This window comes from Microcaecilia unicolor, chromosome 1, assembly GCF_901765095.1.
Source record: "Microcaecilia unicolor chromosome 1, aMicUni1.1, whole genome shotgun sequence".
Classification (NCBI taxonomy): Eukaryota; Metazoa; Chordata; class Amphibia; order Gymnophiona; family Siphonopidae; genus Microcaecilia; species Microcaecilia unicolor.
The window spans coordinates 704,595,819-704,613,451 of NC_044031.1; the positions used below are offsets into that span (position 1 = coordinate 704,595,819).

Genomic DNA, 17,633 nt, shown 5'->3' on the forward strand with positions numbered 1-17,633 from the left:
ACCTGGTCTGTAGGGGCCAGATCTCTTACTGGTTGGTGGGGGATCAAATACTTATTTCCCTCTGCAGAATGCAAATAAATTCATATACTTTCCACAATGTGATTTTCCGGATTTAGTTTGTGATGTGCTATCTCTCACTGTTACCAATAACCTACCCTTCAATTATGGGCTGCTCATGTCTTTGTCAGTGGGCAAACTTACAAAATCAGCAAGGGATCAAATACTTATTTCCACCACTGTAGGTGGGTCATGAGCAGAATGGGGGTGCTTATAAAATTAATGTGCATCGTTATAGAATAATGGGGATACACACCTAATTTAGATGCATACATTTGCACCACTCAGGTTGTGCAAATGGTCACGTCTAAAATTAGGCATGATTCCCGAACATAAGCACTATTCTATAAACCGTGCCTAACTTTAAGCACAGATTATAGAACAGCTCTTTTTTGAGCACCAATTTTTTTTGTGTGCCATATATAGAATCTAGGCCTCAATGTACATGCCCTTACCACTTCTTATTTAGACAGCGGCGAGTGCACCTGCCCTAACTGTGTAAGCGCAGCATATGGTAAAGTAACACACCAACGGCAATGCATAGTCCACATCCATTTTCTACTCCAAAGCACAGAATGCAGTTAGTGAATGAATTAACAAGCACTGTCATGACAGTGCAATAACTTAATATGCTTGTAATCTAGCAGCACGTGCTGATTCATGCACTAATTGCTTAGCGCACTTGGCCCCCATTTTGAGTTCTGGCACAAATGTTTTTTTTTTCTATTACCAGCTCAATCCCACTCAATATCTATTCCATTTCACAACTGTGGAGAAAAGACCAGAAGAAAGAATAAGGAAATTTATGGGACAAAAAAGAGGCAGAAGAAAGTAACCAACCATCTTATGCTTTTTAATGCTTCAGAAACAGGGTCAAAGAAAGCAGAAAGAACCCAGAATGTTTGCAATATGCAAGTTAAAACGAGCCCCAGCAGTGGGATTGGCACTTCTCTGAAGAGAAATTCAAAGGAAACAATGCTAGAACCTACTAGACCAAACTTGTTCACAAAAGTTACCGTGTATCATTTTAACATAAGAGTAACTCCCTTACTAAAAACTCGGCCTTCAAATAAAGTGTTCTACAAACATGAAGTCATCAGTTGGGCTCAATATAAAAAGGAAAAGAGAAGGAACAAATCCCAGAGAGACTTTGGTCTATAGTACCTCACATCGCTTCATTTTTTCCTTCATTTTGTTGTCGTCTTCCTTCAGGTCAAGAATCAGTTGATCGAGTTCAATCATTTTGGCCTCCTGCTCTTTAAGTTGTCTTTTCAGCTGTTTGTTTTCCTCAGCCAATTCCTTTGCTCGATTCTCTGCATCAATTTTCATTTGCTCTGTGAAGTCTTTCTGACCAGCTGAGGTGCTGGCATCCTGAAAGATAGAAATATGGTCCATTAGCACTGCTCTACATGAAAATATTTGCATGTGGTTTTTAAAACCAGCTTAAAAAGACAAAGAAAAAAAAAAAGAAAAGAATAACTGAGCCATCTCATTCTCAGGTTTTATATTTTTCCAACATTTGTATTTTAAAAAATTAGTATAGTATATTAAGCAAATTTTATCAGCAAAAATGTTTGTAAACAAAATTTAGGTTGAACTGGGTGTGGTATAAAGATGAATCACTCATCTGTCCAATATGGAGAAATTATATAACAGAGTACCTATAAAAATATTCAAAAGTATTTTATATCCATGTTATAAAAGCATCCAGAATCAAACTATAATAAATCAATTTATAAGTCTTGGACCTTCAAATCAGACGAGTTTACCTACATCAGGTCAAGATGAACTTTAATTTCATTTCTAATCAATATTCAATCCAAATCTATAAATAAATGCATTAAGGCTACATGAATAAACATCTTTCTCAGATCTTCACAAACTCCAGTTCAAAGTTCCAGAGATTTCTCAAAACATATCATGTCTGAACTGCAACTCTGAATCAGAATTTGTTAAGATCTGATGAAGATGAGTTCATATTTTATTTGGATTGAATACTGATAGAAATGAAATGAAGATTAACAGTCTCATTTTCGAAAGAGGACGACGCCCATCTTTCGACACAAATCGGAAGATGGGCATCCTTCTCACAGGGTCGCCCAAGTCGGCATAATCGAAAGCTGATTTTGGGCGTCCCCAACTGCTTTCCGTCACGGGGACGACCAAAGTCCACGGGGGGGTGTCGGAGGCATAGCGAAGGTGGGACTTGGGCGTGCCTAACAGATGGGCATCCTCGACCCATAGTGGAAAAAAAAAGGGTGTCCCTGACAAGCACTTGGATGACTTTACCTGGTCCTGTTTTTCTTACGACCAAAAAGGTGCCCGAACTGACCAGATGACCGCTGGAGAGAATCGGGGATCACTTCCCCTTACTCCCCCCAGTGGCCACTAACCCCCTCCCACCCTCAAAAAACATCTTTAAAAACATTTTGTGCCAGCCTCAAATGTCATACCCAGGTCCATCACAGCAGTAGGCAGGTCCCTGGAGCAGTTTTAGTGGGTGCAGTGCACTTCAGGCAGGCAGACCCAGGCCCAACCCCCCCTACCTGTTACACTTGTGGTGGTAAATGTGAGCCCTCCAAAACCCACCACAAACCCACTGTACCCACATCTAGGTGCCCCCCTTCACCCGTAAGGGCTTTGGTAGTAGTGTACAGTTGTGGGTAGTGGGTTTGGGAGGGCTCAGCACACAAAGTAAGGGAGCTATGTACCTGGGAGCAATTTCTGAAGTCCACTGCAGTGCACCCTAGGGTGCCTGGTTGGTGTCCTGGCATGTCGGGAGGACCAGTGCACTATGAATTCTGGCTCCTCCCATGACCAAAGGGCTTGCATTTGGTTGTTTCTGAGATGGGCGTCCTTGGTTTCCATTATCGTCGAAAATCGGAAACGACCAAGTCTAGAGATGACCATCTCTAAGGATGACCTAAATGTCAAGATCTGGGCGTCCCTGACCATATTATCGAAACGAAAGATGGACATCCATCTTGTTTCGATAATACGGGTTTCCCCGCCCCTCCACCAGGGCGTTTTGCGAGGACGTCCTCAGCAAAACTTGGGTGTCCATTTTGATTATGCCCCTCCATCTTGACTTGATAATGAAATCAAGAAAGAAGTCTTGGATTTGAAGGTACAAGACATAAATTAGTTTATTATAGATTTGAAATCGATGATTAATGATTACATACGTTCCATTTTCCTTACTGGGATTTGAGATTGACATTTTATAACAAAGATGCCTACGTGCCTTTATAAAATCATCCATCAGTGCTCCAGTGTTTTCACACGAATTTACACCTGCTCTGAGGTAGTTGTAAATGTGGCCATATCCGGGCCTCAGTGCTGAATATCTCTGGGTGAGCAGCAGTACCTGGAAGGTACATGGATACTGCTGATTTTCAGAACTGTAGCCACGTACCTAGCCAGGCAAAGTTAGGATAGCCTTCTACACTGTCCTTCCCCAGTTAGGTATGCGAGCACAGACACTGAATTATCACTGGTGCCCATCTCCTGGCTCCACCCCAACCCTGACCCTGGACCACTTCTCCACTGCCAAGATAATCAAATTTATTCTAACTCACAACTATTTCCATTTAACAATAATATCTACCTACAAATCATGGGTTCTGCGATGGGCACCAGGGAAGCACCTCAATATGCTAACCTCTTTATGGCTGAACTGGAAGAGACATTTCTGAATACATATCAGACCACACCCCTTAAATACTACCAGTATATTGATGACATTTTTATGATTTGGACTGAAGGGAAAGAAACTCTGAAACAATTTTACAGTTCTTTCAATACATACCATCCTACAATCAGATTAAAAATTGACTACTCCCCAGAAAAAGTCAATTTTTTGGACACTACAGTTTCAATCAGCAATGGCTACATACAAACATCCATATACAGGAAACCCACAGAAAAATGCAGCTACCTCCACAACTCCAGCTTCCACCCTTCACATACAAAAAAATCCATTATTCATAGCCAAGCCACAAGATACCACCGTATCTGCTCTGACCCAGGAGACAGAGATAGGCACCTCAAAATCCTGACTGCATCTTTCGAACAGAAAGGCTACAACCCCCCAAAATAATCTCCAAGAATATTGCCTCCTACCTCAAAACACCCAGGGAAAATCTGTTACAATAGAAGGAAAAGAAAACCATTGACCCCTCCAGTGCTGGCCTTCCGACAGCCATCCAATTTAAAACACAAGCTAGTGAGAAACAAGCTCTCAACAGAGACACATAAAGAAGAGAATGGCACAAATCCTTGCAATATATCCAGCTGCAAACTATACCAAAACATTTCACAAGACCCCACAGTCATTCACAAAGGAAAAATATTCAACATAAAGGAATCCTTCACATGCTCATCTTCCAATGTAATATATGTCATCCAGTGTAAAAAATGTGACGAAGGGTGCTATATTGGAGAAACTAGCCAGATGCTGAAGAAGAGATTTAATTTACATAGACATCATATGAAAAATGCCAATGCCAACCAGGATGTTACCTCTGTGGGACAGCACTTTAGAAAACCAGAACATTGCACTAATGATTTCATGGTGAGAATACTTAAGGGAAACTTTAAAACAATACAGGAACGCAAGACCTTTGAAGTCAAAATGATTAAATATTTTGACACCCACCAGACAGGACTTAAAGATCTGCGTTTTCTAGCCCATTATAAACCATGAAATTTCACTGCTTTGTCACCCTCTGATCACCATGCATATCTCCCTGTCCCTCATCATCCTTTCAGACTGTCACTGAAATACTTTGATGTTTCACTTATATATGCTGTTACTTATCAAAAAATTTGCTTATTTCTGATCTGACAAAGAAGGGCTACCTTCGAAAGCTAATCAAAAAAATGTATTGTCAGTCCAATAAAATAGGTATCATCTTATTTTCTTTTCTATGTTTTATTTTATTTCTATTGACTGCTTTTCGAAGTGGACTAAAATGGCTACCACATCTCTCTTTTCAAGGGATACAAATCTGTAAGTAAATAAAGTGGTAGAGGCTGATAAAAGGAGGGGTGCAAGGTCTGGGGTGAATATTAGCCTATCACATATATAACCCTTCTCCACCTCCTGTTGGCAGAAGGTGCTCAGCGTGTTAAAGGTATCTGCCACCTTCTTTACCAGCTTTAATCTGAGGTCTGAAATGCGTGATGCCAGTATATCCAGCAGGACCAAAAGGCCCTGTGTGGTTCATACTTCAGAGGGAAGCCAGAAAGAGGCAGCAGTTACGAATAATAAGTGCTGCTCTCTTGCTGTGGTTGGGTAGGAGAGAGAACACACCAAAAGCTTGGGGCCCCCCACATAAAACACTGGTCCCAGGGCAGTCATCCCAATTTACTCCCTCTAGGGATAGTCTTGTACACTGGTATTAGAAGGGGGATTCTCTGAACACCTTCAGGAGTTACGTTAAAGGCTTGGTGAAGTCTCTAATGTAAGTACAGGATCTTTAATTGTAAAAAGAAGGAAAAGCCAGAAATTCAGTGTTGTACAGGATATTGCAACAAGCAAGGAAACTGGGCAGATTAGATGAGCTCTGTGTTCCTGAATCGCCATCATATTCTATGCTAGCACTACTAGATCAAACACTTAATAATCCCCAATGCAACTGTAATGACTGCAGCCTGTATAATTTGGTAAAGTATTTACAACAGATTTGTTGACAGAGGACCACTTGCCCCCCAATTACTGAGTCACCACCATGTCTATTGTCTCACATGCCTGAACTCTAGCAGTTTTGGGAACTATCATCTCTACTGCTAGGTGCTTCCAACCATCACCCCTCCTTCTGACATTTTCTCCTTCCAAATCAAGATCATAACCCTTTGCTCTGAATCTTCTTTTTCTAAATTCACAGTATGCTTCCTCTCTCCTTTGCTTGCTTAAATATAGTACAAAACCGAATAATCAGTATTTCACTCGTATCTTCTCTACAACCAAAGATGCCAATAGTTCCACCTAGTTATCAGCTCAAACTATACTTGAAGATAGTCTATGTTTGATAATCTTGCCAGCAAAAAAAAAAAAAAAAAAAAAGCAGAAACAAGTTAATAAGGTGTAAAGAAAAATAGTTCTTTTTAATGTTTAACCTGTGTGGTACTAGAAGACCAGCCACTAAAAACCAAGGGGAGGAATGAAGAGACATAAGGCCACCAGGAACAACAGAGTGGGGATGGCTCTTTAAGCTTTAATGGCTGGTCTGGTAATCATTACAGGCGCTCTCTAATCCATCACAGAAGTTCACACTGCTGCTATGGAACCACATAGTGACTCTTTCTGCTCCTTGTGACCTCAGCCAAGTAACTTCACCCTCCACTGCCTCACAAACCACTTAGATGGGGAAATAACATATACTTGTTTATAACTCCCTCTGAATTTGGTGAGTAATTAAATTGAAAATCCAAACCCAAAATCATTTCGTGGACATAGGGCTCTTATCATAAGTCATCATTCCCACATATTCTGCCTGCTTTGAGAGATTATTTTTAAAGCACCATAACAAGAACATGCCAGCTGTGAGCCTATGCACTTAGCAAAGCCTTCAAGCGACTAATCCAGGGCAAAATGTAATAACTGCTCCAGTAATTAGGTTATAAATAAATCACAGCATGACTAGAGCATGGCGAAGTGGCAAACCTCATATGGCATGCTAAAACAGTAGCTCTACCGATACAAAAAGTTTGCCTGTTACAATGTAATCAAGCTATAACTTTCCAGTATTTATTGGAAGGTATTCTTTATAAAGTTCATTTTTGTAATATTCTAAATAATGACAGAGAGGGTAATTCTATAACTGGGCATCTTTAGGTAGGAATGTGATACTGGGCACTTCTAAAGCGTTCATGTGCTATAATATCCAGGCAGTATAACCTTAGCACATCGGCACACACAAGAGTCTTTGTTCTTTTCTGAAATGTACTTTATTGAACAAATGTGGCTAATTTACTCAGTATGTAGATTCTCAGAAACTCGTTGCCCTAAGGCAAGAGACTTCATAGTTCCGAATGCTGCAGCAGTGGGTGGAGATGGAGTTTTGAAGAGAAAAGGCTTTATGGTAGGTCATTTCAGAGTTGAGGTGCTGACCTGTGCCGTATTGGTAAAAAGGCACTTTCACTCCAGGGGAGCAGAAAAGCATATGTTTCTGAGGCAAGGTGGAAGTGTCTGAGCTCACAGGGACCAAGAAGAACACCCACAATGCCAAAGGGCAAAGTAAAGGGACCAATAGGGACACAGTCTGAGAGCAGGCTACAGGGGAGGTCATAGAAGGCAGTCCTTGCTTGGGGAGAGAGGTCATACACTTATATTGACCCATTAGAGCAAAGATAGTAGAGATTATCAGGAAATAACAGCAGGTAGACAAAGGACTCAAGCTCGGCTGAGAGAAAGAGGAGGTCTTTGCTGGAGAAAAGAGCACTAGTAGTAAAGCTTATACAGAGAAGCAGGGGTGGCTGCAGTACATGTGAAAGCACATTACACACAATGGATTGCTCACATAGGAAGTGACTGCAGCACTAAAAATCCTAAGAAGTGAGGATACCATTGAACACATTTTAGAGCTACACTATAAAGACCAGTATAAGGTTGCTGGGGCAGAACAGTGTGCCAATGCTGAACACTGAGCACCAATTCTAGAACAGCATATAGAATACTAGTGAAAGTTGGCACTGATGTGCCTAAAGTTAGGCACAAACAGTTACATCATGTCAATGGCAGGTGTAAATGTTCATGCCTAAGTGTTCCATAATGCAACTTACAGTATTCTAGACGTTATGTGCATAAAGAGTAGGGACCTCCATGACATGTACCCCTTCCTCACAGTTACACACTAATGCACTTATGCACTATTTTACTAAATAACGCGTAGTGAACATGCAGGCATAAATGTAAGGGGGTTACAAGTGGGCGGAGCATGAGAGTGCCATGGGCACACGTAATTACATACACACAGTTATAGAGGTGTCCTTATAGGAGTAAATTCTATATAGGTTGCTAAATATTAAGCACCAAAAAACTGAGCGCTGTGCTAGTATTCTATAACAGCCAAGTCGCATGCTAAATCTCGTACAGAATCCTAGGTAAGATCACAGTTATACGACAAACTTTAGATGCAACCACTGATGTCATGTCTATGGCTGGTGTAAATGGTAGCATGTAATGCAACTATTCTATAAAGAGAGCACAAGAATAATCCAAATGCTCCTGACATGCCCATGACCCTCTCACATTAGCAGCCCCTTTGAATTTGCGAGTGAGAAAAGTTAGACGCACTGTTTATAGAATAGGGGCATAAGTCTGTTATGCACATCAAATTAGTGCCAATTAGTGCTTGTTAATGCCAATTATTGGTATTTATCGCCAGTCTATGGCCAATTAGTTAATTATGTTCCCCACATAATTGGCCCTAATCTATAACTGCACACCTGTGTTCCTAACTTTGGGTGCCATTTACAAAATTGGGGGGGGGGGGGTAATGTTAAAATCAGGTAAGTATGGGAATAATAACATGAATCATACATTATGAGTGACTACTAGTAGAAACCTTGTAAAATCTGGAAAGGAATCCACTAGATCCAAGAACGTTATCAAGTCCTGAACTGCCGAACTAAAGTTTTCATACAGTATGTTTATTTATGAATACAAGCACAAGAATACATATATGATACAGCATTCTGAAGGATACTTAGGGCACATAATACACAGCATATTAGAAAGCGAGGGGACTAGTACAAGGCTTTAAAGTATGAAATGTGTACATCCAGAGATCTGTTGCTTCAAGTATTCCACCAGTGGACAACAATAATACACTTGGATCACAGAGAGCTTTCCAGAAGGTAGTGGTGGGGCTAAAGTCTTTGGTTTGGACTGTAGTTTTTTCAGAAGTACTACCTACCTATGGAAAGGGAGAGGAAAGCCCTACGTAATACAGAGAAATTCAACAGGTGGCTCAAAGCCTGATGTCAACAAGAAGGATGGGACAATAGATGGAAAATCAAAGTCTATACTGTCATGATGGGTGTGAGAAATATGTATATATATTGATTTTTCACTTAACAGAATGGCAGAAAGCAAAATACATAGCTTATGCCCTTGCAGAAAGAAAATCTTTGGGTATAAAGGGTATAACTATACTTGTGTCGGCCTTATTTTCAAAAGTGATGGACGCCCATATTCCGACCCAAATCGGGAGATGGGTGCCTTTCTCCCATGGGCGCCCAAATCGGTATAATCGAAACCCGATTTTGGGCGCCTCCAACTGTGATCTGTCGTGGGAAAGAACAAAGTTGATGGGGGTGTGTCGGAGGCATGGTGAAGGCGGGACTGGGGCATGTTTATCGGCCGAGCAGAGATGGGCACCCTCGGCCAATAATGGAAAAAAGAAAGCGTTTTTAGCGAGAATTTGGGTCACTTTTTCTGAACCCTTTTTTTCATGAACAAGTCCCCAAAAAGTGCCCAGATGACCACCGGAGGGAATCGGGGATGACCTCCCCTGATTCCCCCAGTGGTCACTAACCCCCTCCCACCAAAAAAAAAGAACTTTAAAAACTTTTTTTGCCAGCCTGTATGCCGGCCTCAAATATCATACCCAGCTCCAATACAGCAGTATGCAGGTCCCTGGAGCAGTTTTTAGTGGGTGCAGTGCACTTCAGGCAGGTGGACCCAGGTCCAACCCCCCCCCCCCCCCCAAAAAAAAAAACCACTGTACCCACATCTAGGTGCCCCCTTCAGCCATAAGTGATATGGTAATGGTATAGAGTTCTGGGGAGAGGGTTTTGGAGAGGATTTGGTGGGCTCCGCACCCAAGGTAAGGGAGCTATGCACCTGGGAGCTATTTTAATGGGTTTTTTTCATGTTTAAAAGTGCCCCCTAGGGTGCCCGATTGGTGTCCTGGCATGTGAGGGGGACCAGTGCACTATGAATCCTGGCCCCTCCCACGACCAAATGCCTTGGATTTGTTCGTTTTTGAGCTGGGCGCCTTCGGTTTCCATTATTGCTGAAAAACAAAACCGCCCAGCTCAAATCCGCACAAATCTGATGCATTTGCCCTGCACAAACCGTATTATCAAAAAAAATGATGGACGCCCATTTTTTCCAAAAATACGGTCTGTCCCGCCCCTTCACGTACCCGTTCTCGGACATAGACGCCCATGGAGATGGGCGTTCACGTTTTAATATGCCCCTCTGTGTGTACTAATATTGCAGATAAGAGAATGTAAGACAGTCATGAGAGCTACCCATGAGTGGACACTTGCAAGATAAACTCTGTAGCTATGGAAGAAAAGACAAAGGGAACAGCAAGAGGGGGTGGGGTTGACATATGATGCCTAGAGCTGATGTAATAGGTTATAGATGTGAAATCAATATCCAATGAAGAATTTAGGGGCAGAAATCTATGTTACAAGTGAAAAGAACATATGCGGTAAGAATCAAGGGATACGTGTGCCTACTTGCTTTGAGAGACACCCATTCTTGCAAGAATGTATTTTGAAATAATAAATTAAGATTTGCTTCAGCAATTTGTTTTTGGAAGTTCTTTCTTTGTATAGGTTCTCAGGTTATCTAGGACCCATTTCTAACAATGGGCTACATCTTTCTGTGGCAGTATGTTTCTAGGCATTTAAACTAGCACTTTCATGGGTAAAAATACACTTATGCACTTAAGTGACAGCTAAGCACTGCTCTGTAAGGGTGTGTGTAAGTGGCACAATACATAAATGAAAGGGCAATCACATGGGCAGTGCTGCCACTTACTTGCACAAACTTACAAAACAGAGTAAGTTGCACATGCCCTTGCCACATTCAGGTACCAGCTATTACATCAGGTCTACATTTAGTGTAACTGTGAATGCCTAGATTTTAGGGTACCTGATACAAGGTTGGCCCAGTATTCTATAACTGAATCTGGGTGCCCAAATGCCATTATAGAATAGGTTCTCGCCAAGCGACATCAGGGTGCCTAATAGGAGGTACCCACTTATAGAATCACCCCCTATCTGTATAGGTAGTCTGTTGCTGTCACACTATTCAAATACTGCTGAGATGGTTTGAAACACTTTCATAGGCACTATTTGTAAAATGCTGTTGAAAATCAACAAGACGGTGGACGTGCATGTTCAGCAGCAGCTCCTAAACATACAAGTCTGTTTGAATCGCAGACTCTTATTTTATTACATTTTATATCAACGGGTCTCTCTTTACATGTTGAAAAATGTGTAGAAATGATGTGCTAAGAATCCTGGGATAGAATCACAAAACTCAGCGGAAGCCTATCAAGAGCCAAAAGTTTGCTCTCTAAAGGGGTCTTTTACAAAGGCACACTAACATTTTTAGCGTGTGCTAATGAATAGCATACGCTAAACACTAGAGACACCCATAGGAATATATGGCATCTCTAGCGTTTAATGCACGCTAAAAACACTAGCACACCTTTGTAAAAGGACCCCTAAGATAGTTGTAAAATGATCTCAGAATAAATTCTTCAGAAATTCATTCTAAGTGACTTTTGGATGGCTCTTTTATGTTTCAATCACGTAAAATTTGGAATAATATACCTATTCAGATAGACACTATTCTCTTAGCTGCTTTTCGTAAAACTGAAAATTTATTTCATAAATATTTTAATATTTGATTTATGATAATATTTTGGTATTCTTATAAGATTTTGTTAATTTCTCTCTGTGGCCCACTTTGATCCCATATTGATATAAGTAGGATAAAAATGCACTGAATCTAAAGTACAATGCACCCGAGACCTACAAAATGAAGCTTTTTTGAATTTTTAAACTTTACCATACATATTTAACATCCATTCCATTTAATACTTTTGTGAACACCAGTATAATAAATCATGCCATAATTATTAGGAAGCGCCTGATCTCCAGGGTTCAATATGCTCTATGTACCTTCTTTAAATAAAGCCATCTGCCTGAAGCATAATCCAATGGACACAAAGAATAAGGCACTGTTGAAGATTGGCAAAATGAAACAATGCTCTCTATACATTCATTCAAAAGGGAATCTTCTTTTGTGTTTTACAATACCATACAAAGATTATGAAATCAACTATTCTCAACCTACTAGCAAAAATAGATTATGAATATACTAGCAGGCACCTATTAAACACTTGTAACAGACCGCAAAACTCAGCCCCCACCCCTAATCTGACAGCACCGGTGCTGTTGTATCCCTCCTCCTACTGTCACTGTGTTCCCTCCGTTGTCTCCTCTAGCTAGTAAAGGTCAGTGGATCCAGAAAACAGCTGAATTGCCCCGTATAAGTTGGAAGAGTCGGTGGTATGAGCAGAACAGCAGCAGCAGAAGTGACTAGGGGCACTGGTCCCACCAGATGGAGGAGGGCGTGTGGTGAATGGTGACATATGCTGGAGCTGCCACAAGTGTTTTGTGGATGTCTGCAGGAACCTGACCATCCCATTCTTCACAAAGGCAAAAATTATGATCATCTGGGACATTCCATTTCCAACTGATTAAAAGCCCAATGCAAGAAAACCGGACAAAGTGGTAAAGGACAAACACCAGAACGGCATCGATTATAGAGGTGTCAGATCTAAGAGATTATTCTGTGACTATCGAGCAATGCAATCAGAGACCAAGAAAATGTGCAGACAGATACAGAAATATTTCCCATTGTATTAGTTGCCACAGGCCTGATTAAAAGGAATTTTCAGGCAAATCTTGATAGTTAATTATTATATTAGGGAAATCAATGTTAATTGTATGCTTATCAAATTATACTATTACAATTAGCACACTCTGCAACAAATTGTATGTGTTAAACTAATTTCAACAAAACAGACTCTTTCAAAAAGCATACTTGAACTGTAGAAACATTCTATTATTTATTATAGATATCGTAACTAATACATCAGGATACTAATCATGAACCACATCTTAACAAACAACATTCAGTGAGTCCATACCCTCCAACATAATGTCTGATGTTTCAATAACCAGATTTTATCAACCATGTGGAGGTATGTGACATCTCCCGCAAAATCCACAGTCACTGATTGATGGTAATCAAGATCTTTCCAACAACTTTATAAGACTTCATCCAATAGTGACCATCATCGTCAGTATGTATCAATATTTAAGATGAATCCTTGATGGTACATAGTTACACAAGGTTGCAAAAGCGATTTTCTTCAATCTATAACAACAGGTGTTCCCATAAAAGTGTTTCCTTTACTCATGCAGAGTTTCGCAATTTGCTTCTTCAGAAAGAACCACTGTTGCAAAAACTGAAGTTGATTTGAATGTTGTACACTGTTTTTGCAACAGCGGTTCCTTCTGAAGAAGCAAATTGTGAAACTCACATGCGATGGGGAGCGATGCTGAGAAACTTCAGCCTTCACTCAATGTTGTGCCTTGTGCTCATTTAGCACCAATGAAGACAAGGTTGAATCCATCTTCTTCAGGTGGAAATCAAACCATAACTGCCCCTGGTAGGTTCTACTGATGATCAATGTCAAGGTGACCAAGATACTCTCAGTGCCGATGCATTCGCAGCATCCAATGCAGCTCCTGGACCTATGCAGAGTGATGCCAATAGACCAGTATTATCACCAAAAAGCTTTTCTCTCTACTTTTCTCTATTATGAATCCCTCTTGGACATCTGTAAACAAAGAATACAATGAGAGGGATCATGGCTGGGTCATAGGCACTGCAGGCACCATGGATATCTGTAACAGATATTGTCTTATTGCACCAGGAACACCTCTTGAAGCAGCTGGGGTCTTCTTTTGTGACATTCTGTCTTGAAAAATAGCTGCAACAAAAATCAAACAAGTGAAAAAATTACCCCAACTGGGAGCTCAAGGCCAAAAAGGGCCTACACTGAGCCGACGCAAAAAAAGAAGTTTAAAAATCTGACAATACTCTATGGTACTATCGAATAAACATGAAACCATGTCACAAGATTTACAGATTTTTAGTGAAAATATTAAGGCATTTCTTGCACCGGGCTTCATCAGTGATGTCACCCTTGTGCAATGATTCACAATCCTGCTTGTTTTTTGAGAAACACAATTTTCATCTCAAAAAGGATTTACTTTACACACCCAAGTACGCCTGATAAATTATTTGCATCTCAAGAGTATGTCAAAACGTTTACTAGAAGAGAGTAAAATATAAAGAATTAAAGCTTGGCAAGAAAAAATACTACCAAAGACATGTTCATACTCTAAAAGAAGAGAACATGAAATGAGTTTTTGTTGTGAGCCTGAATAAGCTTCCGCAAGATGCAGGCCTTCCAAAAGAATCTGTTTGCTGGTGCCAGATGTAATAATATAAAGCTCTACTGTTAAAAGCTGAAAGAACAATGCATCAGACCTAGGGATAGAGCTTAGCTGAGCCAGAATACGACGTCAAGTGGCTGATGAAAAGACACACGCTCTCTGAAATATCTGGAGCCTTTCAATCAGAATAGTAATACTGTATCTGCTTTCATTCTCGTACCATACACACCCCCCCCCCCCCACACACACACACATCTTATGCACAAGTGTATTTCTAGTGTGTCAACAGTAGTTGTATCGTCATCAGTCCCTCCCTAAGGGGATCCACTATGCAATGAATACATCTTTCGAAACAATTTACACTTAAAAGAAACATTTTTTTGTGCACTGGAGCAATATGGGAAGGACTCAGATTAAGGAATCCAGGTACAGACAATACAAGTGAACACAGTACACCAGTCAGATTCTTCTAGGTCCCTTGAGATTTAAATACTTATAAATATATCCTGAAAAATGATTATTTGCATTAAAAGAGGCATCCGAGCAGGCATGCACTTTAAGTCACAATGGCATTATATAAGATTTTAATAAAGGAATTAAATGAAATATATGACAGTGGTTTACAAAAGTCATAAGAGGTTTGGAAGATTTTAAAAAAGAACAGCTATTTACTGCTAGACTGAGATAAATCCTGAATATTAACAGATATGCTTAAGCCTGTTTGGAGTCACTGCACAGAAAACTCATCAATGGCAAACAAAATTTAAGAAAATATTTTTTTCAGTCAACTCAGCTATGGAATGTGTTGCCATAGAATCCGGTCAAGGCCAGCAATATTCTTTTGAGCTACTAGATACCTGTTACTTGAAGTACCTGACCTGGAATGTTGTATTTTAGGTGGTGGTTACTTCAGCACACAGTGAGCTCCAGGCCCATAAAATATTGGATAAAAATCTTCCATTCTTTGTAACCAGTGTAATATTAAGATCCTGGTATTTAAACAAAGCATAGCCTATTAATTAAGACAGCAAAGTGAAGATTTACACTACTTACCACAAAGTGTCTGAGTTCAGGGACCAAAACATGTTCAGGGACCAAAATGACAAAATCCAGCCAATAGAAATATTTTCTATAATTACTTCCACTTGGAAAAAATAAATGATCATAATCGGGTAAAATACAGTACTTATGATGCTATTATAAGACAATACACTTACAACTTAAGGTATTTATACACTGGCACATGTCAGCATTTGACAAAAATAAAAATAATAAGAAAAATTTTAAAAGCTGAAATCTTGTAGCTCAGTGAAAGACCAGGACAGAGCACCTGCAGCACGTGTGCTATAAAACTCTTACTGGAAGTACTTGCAAAAAATACAAGCAAATTAGCTAAAGAATGATTCAGAAAATTCTGGGACTATCCATGAAGACAATGAAATACAATAGCTAAATAAATAAACAAACCGGTAACAATGTTCAATGGCTTGCAATTGCTCATGTTCTCTGTCATGGATGGATACATATCTTGATATTTTGTTTTGGTATTGTCTGTATACTGCACACTTTTCAGAAAAGTTATATCTATCCATTCATTTAGATTTCAGAGACTGCAATGTTATGTTTTGCTAATTAGCACGCACTCCACTGGTAGCTATGTTTTGTTCCATTTTTATTTATTTATTTATTTGTTACATTTGTATCCCACATTTTCCCACCTTTTTGCAGGCTCAATGTGGCTTATATATTACCGTTAACGGTGTTAGCTGATTCCGGTCTGAACAAATACAAGGTATGAATGAATACAAGGTGATATTGTGGTAGATAAGGTACATGTATGGTAGGTACAATTGGAGGGAACTTAGAGAGGGAGAGGGGGAGGAAGAGTCAGGTAATGTCCATTTCGGTCTTTGGTTATATTGTGTCGCAGGTGTCCATGTATTTTTATGTTGGGTCGGTGGGGTATGCTCTTCTGAACAGGTCTGTCTTTAGTGCTTTCCGGAAATTTAGGTGGTCTAGCAAAGTTTTTACAGCTTTTGGCAGTGCGTTCCTTAGTTGTGCGCTTAAGTAAGAAAAGCTGGATGCATAGGTGGATTTGTATTTGAGTCCTTTGTTGCTTGGGTAGTGGAGGTTTAGGTATGATCATGCAGATATTGTGGTGTTTCTGGTTGGCAGGTCAATAAGGTCTATCATGTATCCAGGTGCCTCACCGTAAATGATTTTGTGAACAGTCGTGAAAAACTCAGGCATTCTGAGCAGCTCAGTGGACAGCATGTTGATTGGGCCACCTGTGCTCATCACACTGCCTACACCATTCCCCAGACTTCAAAGTGCTGCACCTTTTCTGCACTATATGCCACACTAAACCATTAGGAAAGCTTTTACACATCTTTTCTGTTGAAGGAACTTTAAGTGAAACCTCTAATAATGGGTGTTTACTCAAATAGTTTCCTAACAATTAATTTGTGAGAATAGAAGGGGTGGAAGAAACATTTAGCAACTACAAGGGCCAATTATACTACGGGTTTTCTGTTTACTGTGATCTAGACCAGCCTTAATGGCTCATTGTTAGTGCTCTATATTGCAAGTAGGAGACCCGAATTTGAATCCTGAGCTCCTTGTGTTGACTGTGGTTCCTTCTTTGGATAGGTTCCTAAAGAAAAAGTCCATAAGCCATTATTAAAATGGACTTGGGGAAAATCCACTGCTTATTTCTAAGATAAGCAGCATAAAATGTATTGTACTGTTCTGGGATCTTGTCAGGTACTAGTAACCTGGATTGGCCACTGTTGGAAACAGGATGCTGGGGTTGAAGGACCTTCAGTCTGTCCCAGTATAGCAATACTTATGTTCTTATTTTTTTTTTTAATTTTTATTTTCAAAATATTTTATTGGTTTTCCCAGACCTGCTTGTCTTCTCAGGATCACTATCCTTTTAGCCACTGCCTTGACACACTGGTAATGGTAACAATGTTTGTAGTCTGCTAACTCCCAAAGGTTCAAAGAGGATAACACAAGAATTAACTATTACACAATAATGAAAAGATACAGATACCAAAAAAGATTATCACTGAAGCAGAAAGTTTTTACACAGATAAGCTTTAAATTGTTTTCAAAACAGTAGGAAAGAATTCATCTTTCTAATATCAACTGGAATTGAACACCATGTTAAAACTGCCTGATAAAAAATCTCTTTTGACATCATTTCTGTAAGTCTTATTTTTACAAATGATGGAAAATAAAGAAGGCATGAATCTATAGCATGTGATGAAATACGAGATAATGGAAATGAA

General features: G+C 39.9%; 1 protein-coding gene across 6 annotated transcripts in view; it reads right to left on the reverse strand.

The window, feature by feature from the left end:
- Positions 1 to 17,633, reverse strand: part of CGNL1 (cingulin like 1) — a 229,473-nt gene that overhangs the window by 72,321 nt on the left and 139,519 nt on the right. For all 6 annotated transcript variants that reach the window (XM_030188928.1, XM_030188953.1, XM_030188921.1 and 3 more), the window contains exon 9: positions 1,222 to 1,428. In XM_030188928.1, coding sequence (XP_030044788.1) covers positions 1,222 to 1,428 — 207 coding nt within the window. The remainder of the gene's footprint in view (positions 1 to 1,221; positions 1,429 to 17,633) is intronic.